Source organism: Haliotis cracherodii, unplaced genomic scaffold (genome assembly GCF_022045235.1).
Source record: "Haliotis cracherodii isolate W230 unplaced genomic scaffold, xgHalCrac1.p SCAF_15, whole genome shotgun sequence".
In the NCBI taxonomy this organism is placed as follows: domain Eukaryota; kingdom Metazoa; phylum Mollusca; class Gastropoda; order Lepetellida; family Haliotidae; genus Haliotis; species Haliotis cracherodii.
This window is the reverse complement of record NW_027266270.1, coordinates 15,219,957-15,231,191: the sequence shown is the minus strand read 5'-3', so window position 1 is coordinate 15,231,191 and position 11,235 is coordinate 15,219,957. Positions and strand designations below refer to the sequence as shown.

The 11,235-nt window shown below is 41.0% G+C and overlaps 1 protein-coding gene across 1 annotated transcript in view; it reads right to left on the bottom strand.

The window, feature by feature from the left end:
• Positions 1–4,880: 4,880 nt before the first annotated feature.
• LOC139462309 (serine-rich adhesin for platelets-like) overlaps positions 4,881–11,235 on the bottom strand; it is a 49,044-nt gene continuing 42,689 nt past the window's right edge. Inside the window, exons 8-11 of the mRNA XM_071243939.1 lie at positions 10,353–10,547; positions 8,941–9,806; positions 7,738–7,876; positions 4,881–6,717 (exon numbers count right to left, since the gene is read on the bottom strand). Coding sequence (XP_071100040.1) covers positions 5,761–6,717; positions 7,738–7,876; positions 8,941–9,806; positions 10,353–10,547 — 2,157 coding nt within the window. The 3' untranslated portion in view covers positions 4,881–5,760. The remainder of the gene's footprint in view (positions 6,718–7,737; positions 7,877–8,940; positions 9,807–10,352; positions 10,548–11,235) is intronic.

Here is an 11,235-nt window from a genome sequence, read left to right as displayed (position 1 = left end):
TTTCAAGAGATTCACTCAGTGAATTCTACAATATTGTAAAAACGATAAGTGGGACACGCGTGCGTGCGTGCGTGCGTGCATGTGTGCGTGAGTGAGTGTGTTTGTGTGTGTTTGTTTGGAAATTAAATATTATAAGTACAGTCGAAAATGAAAACTGTCACGCCTTATTCCCTGGCCTCAAAAAGAGGACTGTACTACATGTTCTATGTTTGATGCGAGGAAATCAGCAGGAATATGCAGGTTCAATATTTTTCGACTGTACTTTATGTAACATATAATTTCAAAATAACTAGATATACTTTTAAAACTATTTAAAACATATATTCAATCGAGAAATTTATTGTTGTAAAAAGTACGACAAAAATAACTTTATGGTCATCTTATTCTCAGCATTTGATTCATATCTCTCTGTTGATACATGATATGTTTGAATCTGATTGTGTGTTGCAACCGTTTTGGTTTGACATAGGACAGTCTTTGTTTCAAACCCTTTAATTTTTCAAAGAGTGTTTTGTGCGATTCTATGCAATCCAAAATATGTCTTTGACGGAATGCTGTATTAATCTACAACTCTGGGAACTATAACAAAACAAAAACAAAACTCTGGATATACTACTTTGCAATGTAATCAACATTACATGTAATTTAGCTCAATATTTTGAAATATTAGTCCACAATTCCGTGAGCAACTACTTATCCGATTTAAGTATTACTTTGAGTCGGTACAGAGGGGAAAAGAATAATCAGATATCAAGCTCGTATCCCTGTGCACGAAATACAACCGAATAAGCTGTCAAAAACGACTTTACGTGTAGGAAATAACAAATCAACCAATCCCTATTATCCAATATTTTGTTTTCCAGCTCAAAACACGCGAAGCACACAGCTGATCAATGGGTGGACATTGGTGATCGGTTCCTTGTATACACCCTTTACCAGAGTCAGCTGTATATTGCATTGACACCTATAACACCTTAGTAAAACCCAAATTAAAAAATGAATTAATGGCTGAATAAGGAGAGATTTCTTTTGGGAGATCTTGTTATAAATACCTGAAAAATAATCACCCGAAACAATCCTACATGAAGCTTAACCACAGATCAGAATGTGACTGTCGAAGGGAGATAACTCCGTATACCCTATTGACAGCCCCTAATATCAAACATCCATTCGACAGTCGTCAGTCTCACAGTCCCTGAACCATATTATTTGCCCTTCCGCCAAGCCCTTTTTGTTAAGCCAAAAGACCCGTGAAGTTTTTGGAAGAATAGGTCTTTAGCAACCCAGGCTTGCCGTGAAAGGTGACTAAGCTTGTCCTAAGAGGTGACTAAAGGGATCGGGTGGTCAGACTAGTTGACTTGGTTGATGCAAGTCATCTATCCCAAATGCGTTGATCGATGCTCATGATGCCAATCACTGGATTGTCTGGTTCAGACTCGATTATTTACAGACCGCTGTCATATAGCCGGAATATTGCCGAGTGCGGCGTTAAACAACAAACAAACAAACAATGTTATGCAAAAGACTTATATGAAGCAAGTCTAGATTTTCCTCAGGTTCTGAATCTCCGGATCCCATCTGACTGGGGCTCCTTTTCAATTTAAATGGAGTAATTTGTTTCGTTCAAAATGATATATTTTCATAGTCTAAACGTTAGTCTAATGCGATTCTAACGAAGAGAGGTGTGAAATTGGGTTTAAAACAGTACAAATAGTATAAAGTTTCAATACCTGTGTTATATAATCTTCCATTCATGTAATTTTCACCGCTGGTTTGTCTTTTATACCCAGTGGAATCCGTTTCGTCAACTAATCGAGACTGGTTATTCTCTGGCGTTGACGTTGAATATTTATATAAACAAATCTAGTCCTTCCTTATATCATAATGCTTGTGTAGTTTTGCTGTTACAGAAATATGACGCATGTGTTTCTTTTTTTTTTTTGAAGGTGTCTTTGTAATGGCGCTTCAGTAATTACCGTCAATATTCTAACTCTGAATGAAGTAACGCATTTTAATACAAGGGCGTTAGTTAGGAAAATATATTTTAATGTTGAGTGCTTGAGTATGATTTTACGTCGCCTTTATTAATATTCCAGCAATACCCGACTTGGGATACCGAAAAATGGGCTTTTGCATAATGTGACCATATGGGGAATCGAACCCGGGTCTTCGGCGTGACGAGCGAACGCTTTAACCACTGAGCTACCCTTATTATGGCTGGGCATTGTAATTGTAACACCTGTATTATAACCAATGATTATATAGATGTTTTTAAATGTAAATGTACAATGTGTGAGACATGAACGAACTATTTTTTCTCTTCTCCATGTCAAGTTGATGTCTGTAACAAATGCTCGGATCACATTAAACCAGTGGGTGATCGTGTGAACACTGAACCACGTCAACGATGTACGATGAAACATCAACCCAGCCAGCTCACAGCCATCTTCCCCGAGGCAAGGGAGTTAACTGACTGTAAACACCCAGTGGTAACTGGACTTATATAGTCAGTTAACTCCCTTGTCTCATGAAGATTGCTCAAAACTGACCATTTGACCATTTGGCCTTTAGATATTGTACGGAGAACCTTAAACTACTGTTGTGGTCATCCAAGTCCCATCTAACCATGGTTACCACAATGTTGGCGTACACTTCTCCTTTAGTCCACAAACTGAATATTTGTTCGTCGTCACCACTTCCTTGTTTCTGTTATTTAGTTGAATTAGTTAAGAGGCCAGAGAACCACACTTAGGTCCTAGGGATAAATCGTGGGCAATGTGATGTAAAACACTGAGTATATAGAAGAAGGACGCGTAAACTTGAGAAATGTTTGCTGTTTAAACTTCTTTAAATCTTTAGTCCAGATCAAGTTATATTGTTGTTTTACGGATTTTCTGAAAAAATCATTTTTAAAAAATTCGAAATAAGAATTGTATCAATCAAACTCAACATTTTTATATTTTTTAATTTTTGACATGGATATTTTTGCCATTTCTAACTAAAGAATGATCAGCTCCTCGCTCTTGACAGATCAAACTGTTGCAACCCTTTTCCCTAAAAAAAACCTACCCTGGCTAGCAACACAATGAATACACTTGAAAATTCACACTTCATTCTGCTCATAACTGTGTACTGTGAAATTGCGACCCTATGTTGCTTGAGACGTCCATGTGCACGTCACCTGTTGTGAGATACTCACTGAAATGAGACATGCAATATCGCCTATGAAACCCGTATCAAATACATCACTATGGGACAGCCATTGCTTGTTTGTTTCACTTGACGTCACTACCAAACATGCTTTCTTTTGCACGGCAGTTTATGAGGCATGTAGTTCATAAACTTAGGTGCAAAAGAAAATCATTTTCACTTGAAAATATCTTAGGTGAGGTGAGGTGAAATGGGGTTTAACGTCGCGTCCAAGATTATTGCACTCATATAGCGACGTGCATGTACGCGCGTGTGTGTGTGTGTGTGTGTGTGTGTGTGGCTGCTTATACTAGTCCGGACTGATGCCGATTTATAGTGCTAGCTCACTGAGATACCATGCCGCAGTTTAACATGAATACCCCACTCAGACACAGTATACTGACTCCGAGCAGACCAGTCCTTGTTTAAGGCCCTTAATGCCGAGCGCCAGACAGGGTAACAACAAGTACCATCTTTTAACGTCTTTTGGTATGACGCGGCCGGGAATCAAACCCCTGACCATCCGCTCTCCGGGCGGACGCTCTACCACTAGACCACGGAGGCGGTCCTGAAAATATCTAAAGTTAGGGATATTATATCCAAGACATGAAACGATCACTGGCGCTCAGTCAGCACTTAAAAAATACTTCTACATTGTTTTAATTTTTAGAATATTATTTGAAGTTTATCTTTTAATTTTCTTTCCGCATAATACACATTTGCTGAAGGTTATCTTATATATATTATTATCTTTGAAAATCAGTCACTGTTACTTTTTTCGGCACACATTTTCAACTTTTCAAACCTGGTAGGGATCATGTGGTTGCAAGATCATTTCTTTCCCCAGTCTTCATCGAACCAATTCATGTTTACACACAATTTCCCAGCCACAGATTACTTTTTACAAACTGTTACAGGGATGCGTGATGGTTAAATACACATAATGACATTTAACAACAGTTCTTTCAATTGTCAGTCACAAAATTCGGTGTACTTTCTTTTGCCCCTCACTTTATTAAAGTGATCTCGCATCACTGCACCGCAATTGAAATGACTTTGCATGTGTTTGTGGCGGTTGCCACCGGTGGGACAGGATACGCTCACCTGGTATCAGTTCTATGTCAAAGTGACTCATAAACACATGCTCATGGTATAGTCGGAATCTTACAATGGACTCTGCTTATAGAAACGTTTTTTTGTGGTTTTTATTCACGCGTGACAGATAAACCGGACACTCCAGTATCGAGCAGGTTATTCTGTATATTACTCATCTGAAGTAAGAACAAACCTACACACCCGGACTAAGTTAGCCTGTTGTTCAGATGGCAGAATGTTATCATTTTTTTACAAGAACAACCAGTGTCGTTATATGGTACAGTTTCTCAACAATGAAGAAATATCCTATCGCTTTAACTGACCAGTCAAAATTCCGACCTGCTAACATGCGCATGTACAGATACTGGAAATATCGATCATGCTACCGTACTGTGAAATATACAGGCTAATGAAAGGCTAATACACGGAGCCAATATCGGATTCGGAGCTAAATAAATGAAGCAAAGAAGTGAATTATAAACTCAAGACCAAAGTCATTTCGAAAAATAGTTTATTGTTCTTTATCAAATGCATTTGTGACAAAATAAATAATTCATGTTTATCACACAAGAAATGTTATTTACAACGTAATATAATATATTTATTTATCACACAATGTATTTCATTGGCCAAGTTTCTAAGTGGTCCTTTCCAACCGGAAACAACACGTCATGTTTACAGCTTTGCAGGTCTACAGCCCTCTTACTGCTGGTTGATAAATAATATAAAAGCTGTGGTCATGTGTAAATGTGTAATAAGAGCAGCAACAATAGGCATATGGCAGTGGCTACAGGTTACTGGAAGTGTATCGTTCTTTGCATGAAGCCAAGATGTAACACTTGATACACTGTCTCAATGCAATATGAAAACAGATAGATATTTTGTTGGCACTTTAAGAGACCTTGTCTGGTTGTAATAACCGCATAATGTCGACCTTGTACCTTATGAAGTATATATACATATTAGTAGTAATACACTGCAACGTCACACATCAGCTTTCAGTCAGTATAGTTGCTTGACTTGACCTTGCCACTTGAACGAGAACACCATCACACCTTATTCACACACATCATCACCGAACATAAGTCGGAACGTGTTCATTAATTCAGAGTTCATTTATCACCAGTCACTGTTACGCGAGACATGCATTCTTTAACGTGACAATGGCCAACACGCACTGTGCTATTCCCCATTGTCCAACGTTTGTATCGGGAATGTAACCGACCTGGTAGCCCATACATAAAATGACCACTTCAGAAAGACAGAAAATGATTCATCAAAGGAAATGTTAAAAAACACACATAAGTCACACAAAGGTCCATTTTTTTCCTTTTATATCAAGTCTGATTGTCATGGCTACGGAATATGAGTATTCTGTATACACTGATTCGGAAAACATGACACACATTTAAATGAATATATACAGATGAATTGAAAGACTGCGTAATGGACATCATCTTGCGAGTAAGGATGGCACTATAAGCGACGGGTTTGATGCTTCCGCATCTTTGAAGGCACATCGTCAGCTGCTTCGGAGTCACTGTCCGACTGTGAAGAGTCCAATCTTTGAAGCTCTCCCCTCACACGTTCCAACAATGCTGCCGTGCTGTCACTAGTTCGTGCTCTGGAAGATCTGGGCGCAGCCCGAGAGGAACCTGGACCACGTGGTACGGGTGGCTCTGATGGCTTTGGGTAATCATGCTTATGTTTGCCAGAGGAACCTCCTGAATGACCCATACGAGGTCGCGGAACAGGCATTTCAGGATTCTTTGAACTAGAAGGCTTGGAACCAGAAACAGATGTCCCAGAGTTCTTTACTTCTTCCCTAATACGTTCCATCAAAGCCGAAGTAAAGTCTGATTGCGCTTCCCCAATTGGAGCAAGAGCGAATCCAAGTGCATGAGTCTGATTCAGAAGTTGTTGAGCTCGTTGTGTGGTCTCCTCTGTCGTCCTCACAGCTTCCTCCTCTTCAGATATTGCTTCCTGTTCTATATGTGCTGCGTGTGAGTGTTTCGATGCACTATCGTGAGTGTTCTTGTGTGCACTAGTCCTCGGTTCAGGCTGTGATGATTCCACTACATGATCGGGGTCTATAACACAGCCTTGTGCGGGATAAATCTGCCTATATTCTTTAGATGATTCACCAGATTCACTTCCAACGTATGTAACACCACTAGATTTCCTACTCCACGTTGTTGTCATCTCCGTTTGTTGGGCTATTTGTAACGGACCCAGGGCTAGAATGGCGTCCTCTAGACTATCGTCTTCCATAGAAAGCTGATCTGAGTTGATGGTTACGTCACTGTCAGACTCCAGCGAACTGATGGAGGGAGAGTTAAGGCCCTGCTCGGCGTGTTCTGTCAGGTTCCTCCTCTGTTGCACCGCCTCCACCATCAGCTGCTGGGCCTGGGCACGCCTGGCTTCCTCTTCACGCTGAAACAGGAATTGGTGAAGAAAGGTTTAAGACGAAATAATAGAATACATGAGACGAGTCCTATCAAAAGATAATTTAAAAGGAATAACCATACATATGACATGCTGGCGCTTCACGGAATGCACACCTGTGATGTTGTATAGTGTTTGGCGACGAAAGAAAAAATATACGAAAGGTGATTATGAAAAAGATTTTCAAAGTCTTAAATACAATTAAAGCTCCTTCAAAAGAACATAACAATAATCATTATCTTTAGGCTCTCTGAGGGAGCTGATGACAGAATACATATCTAATGACTATTTTCACTATAAAGGCAAAATAGACACAATTTATGGACAACAAATTCTTATTAACTGTCTTAGTATAGACCCCTTTACCGTTGACAACGGCCGCCTATACAGTTCATACGATTGTTTTTACTTTGTAATCTGTCAACTTCTAAGTTACATAATTATACCATGAGGGGTATTGAGCACTGGTATGGTGCTTATACAGCTAGAACCATTTTATGTTTACTGTTTTATGTTATTGTACATTGGGACCTGAGAAGAACCGGGTTATTTGGGAACCCAAGCTTGTAAGAGGCGACTAACGGGATCGGTTGGTCAGGTTCGCTGACTTGGTTGACGGATGTCATCCTACGTAGATCGTATCTTATGATGCCAATCACTGGGTTGTCTGGTCCAAACACGATTAGTTACATACCACCATCATATAGCCTGAATATTGCTGAGTGCGGCGTTAAACAAAGAAACAAACACGCTTACGTACATTCATTCACTCACTCACCCACCACGATGGCCAGATCAAATTAATGCCGGCGGTGGGGCAGCCTAGTCGGTAAAACGTTGGCTCGTCACGCCGAAGAGGTTCGATTCCCCACATGGGTACAATGTGTGAAGCCATTTCTGGTGTCGCCCGCAGTGATATTACTGGAATATTGCTAAAAGCGGCGTAAAACCATATTCACTCACTCACGTTGATGTGCTGTTGGTAAACAGATCTCTACCGCGTCCTACCTTATGTATGGTCAGCGTCTCGGGAAAGATGAACTTGGATGTTTCTCCAGACCCGGCACTGATGCTGAGGCGAGTGTTGACGGGGGAGTTTGGACAGCTGAGATCGTCGTCATCAATGAAGATGTCATGTGTCTCACGTCTGGTGGAGAAGAGAAGAACAGTAAAGAAACAAGAGCCTAACAACATTCAGCCTAACCCCTTACCACGTAACATCCTGTAATTGGGCCTGTTGATAATTCATGATGTGTGACGTTCTGGCTTCTGTAGCCTTGATATTATAAAGGTCAGCACGTTTGAAGATACATAACGGCTATGCATCTAAAACAGACATTCATAAGATAGTGTTGGTTAGCTTGAGAGAAAGAATGCACGAGTAACTAACCTTATACCCAAAAGCCAGATGCTAGAATACAGTATCAACAAGGTTGTGTAATGGCGGTCAGTTGACCATCATCAGTTCTCTCACCTTAGTCCATTCGTAAGATAAGGAATAAAGCAGACAGGCCAGTAACCAACAACACCCATAGCGCTGGTGGAGATGCAGGCTACGATCGATACTAACTTACAGGTGGGAAGGTTCCATTAGAAGGAAGGGCATTAAATATTTAATGGCTATTCACAAGAGTGGCTATATCAGCAGTAAACATGGACACAATGCAATATAATTCTGATAAATACTAAAAACAGTTCATTGTATGAATACATCATAAGAATGCGTTCATGAATCACTATCTCTATCACCGTTTGGCGGGAAATGCTTAACCCTAACACCTGGTGTCATCGCGGATTTTTCTTTCACCATGATTTTGCCTTTTTGAATAGAATCTGTTTCGGTGGATATTTTTAATACAGAATTTAAATGGTAAGTAAAATATTTGTCAGCAATACAGTAAACCCACAAGATATACCCCAAATGGACCCTCAACATCAGACTGTTACATCTACTGAAATCAAATGAACAATTGCATTGCTTAACTTATCTATATTTGGGATCAACGAACAATGCATTATATATGAGTTCGGCACGCACGCACGCACGCACGCACGCACGCACGCACACACACACACACACTCATACATACATACATACATACATACATACATACATACATACATACATACATACATACATACATACATACATACATGTACATACATACATACCACTAGACTAGAATGTGATATGGAAGAGCAATATCTTACATTTTGTGTACCCATGGCGTTTGGACCTGCTTGGACTCTGTTCCAGGTTGACATCCTTGATTGTCTCTCATCTTCGACGTCTCTCCTTTCTCATCCGGGCTACTATCAGTGTCACTCGTGAGGCTGGCATCCTTTAATGTCTGTGTGTCCACGGAACGCGTCTCAGGACAGACGTTCAGCGGCTCAGCTTCTGAAGTCTGTACCAGAGACGTTGACAGAAATTCCGAAATTTTAGGCACAGAAGTACCTGCATCATCTGATGCCGAACCTTGAGTAGAGGTAGATTCCTTTTGGTTTTTGGCTTCAATCTTAGGAGATTTTGTCTTTGGTATAATAACAGTGAATTCGTCAGATGCATCTGTGTGGTCACCACTGTCAATAGAGCTGACCGTTGTCATGGAACCGGAAGAAGGGAGAAGAGGACATTCACTTCCCACGGTGTTATACTGGGAGGACGCAGCCTTCCCTTTTCCCTTTTTGGATCTGGTTCTCCGGGGTAGTTCCAAGGTTTGTTCATCACAGGAATCTGCTTCCTTCTGAATTTCATGAACCCCAAGCTTCTCCAGGAGTTCCTTCTCTCTGAGGATGAGGCTTCTGTGTGAGTCCTTCTCCTGGTCGGTCAGGAGCACTTGCTCGGAGTAGTCCGTCTCCGTCAGTTCCCGGTACTTGTCCGAGTCCTGCCTCCGCAGTCCGTCCCCATCGCCAACACCGGGCAGCACACACACACCACCCAGCAAGGGCACCTTCTTCGCGGTGGAGGAGTTCGACCGGGGGGTAAGGGATGGAGTGCTGGCTGGGGTCTTGTCCACAATTTCCCCCTTTTCGACGTCAACCGTAAGATTGTGATCCTCAAGGGTTTCTCCTCTCTATAATAACATTAGAACGAAGTTCATCTTAGAGGCATAGTAATAGTAATCATCTTAGAGGCATGTTTAAACTGTGAATAGGTGAGGTGAAATGGGGTTTAACGTCGCAGAGTTTCTGTGCTGACGTTCAGATGAGAGTGTGGTTTCGAATCCCGAATGGGACCCCGCTAAAATAACTTTAGTAAGAAAGTGTTATCATTTTTAAAACTGTCGGTCACCAGACTGATGTGTCCGAGTCCCGTGGTTTCATTTCACAGGTTGTTTTGTAACAACATTTAATCTAAAAGACGGATGACGTTATGGTAAGTGCTCATTTCGTGTTATATTTTTTACAACTACGTGTTTCTTATTCTTCTACTTGGGAATTTCTAGTTTTTGATGAACCAACATGACAGTAGCAGAGACAGATTGTTGTACGCCTTCATTATATCGTGATTGAAATATCACACCAGAACCCCCAACACGTGCACATAACTTATAACGAGGATATATCAACGATTTCTTTTGTGAGCTTGTAAACTGTCTGTTGTGTCAGGCCAAACATACCTGATATCGAGGCGGGAGGTCCCCAACTGCGTTAGCCCTTCGTCTTCGCCTCATCCGGGTAACAAGAAACAAGATGGCGAGGATCAGTAGTGTTACAGGAATCACGATGCAGAGGATCAAAATGTAGCTGGTGTCATTCTTGTCTTCAAGTTGGGGTCTACTTGATGTCTGGGCGGCCGTGATTGGCTCAAGCACCTGAAAGTAACACATTCATTGGTAAATGAGGTTTGTCTTTTGAGATATCAGTGTATAAAATTCACCAAAATTTCAGTCAAAGCTACAAGACCAGATAAAATGTTGCCTGCCCAGAATTGTCTAGACTAACGAACGCAGTGAGTGAGTGAGTTGGTATAACGCCGTTTTTAACAGTATTCCAGTTATATCACGGCGTGTCAGCTTAATGTGGGAGGAAAGCCCGAATTTATGCAGGTTTCAAACGTTTACCACTTCGGTGAAACCCACGAGCACGGGTATGGTGCTGACAAACCTAGAAACATAATCGGGGCGCACCGGGATTCGAACCCACAATCATACGTTTCTGGCGTGCCAAAGGGACGCAACTCTGCACAGCGAATCGCTAACGAACACAAGTCATAAAAGGGTAAAGATAAAAATAGTATTAGGACAGAAATCAACATACGCGGAAGTGACTGAAAAATGTGTTGAACATTCACAGTTCATTTACATTAGATTAAAACTAGAATGCTTAGATAATTTAGGGAATCCAATAATAGCCCGACCATCGGGCATGCAACGTTTCAAAACTGACCGTCCGTTAGCAAAATAGACAGTCACGGACTGTCGGCCTGGCGGGAATTATAAACACTGGAGATGCAATTAAAATGGTTAAACTAGTCATCAGCCATCAATAACCAATCCGAAT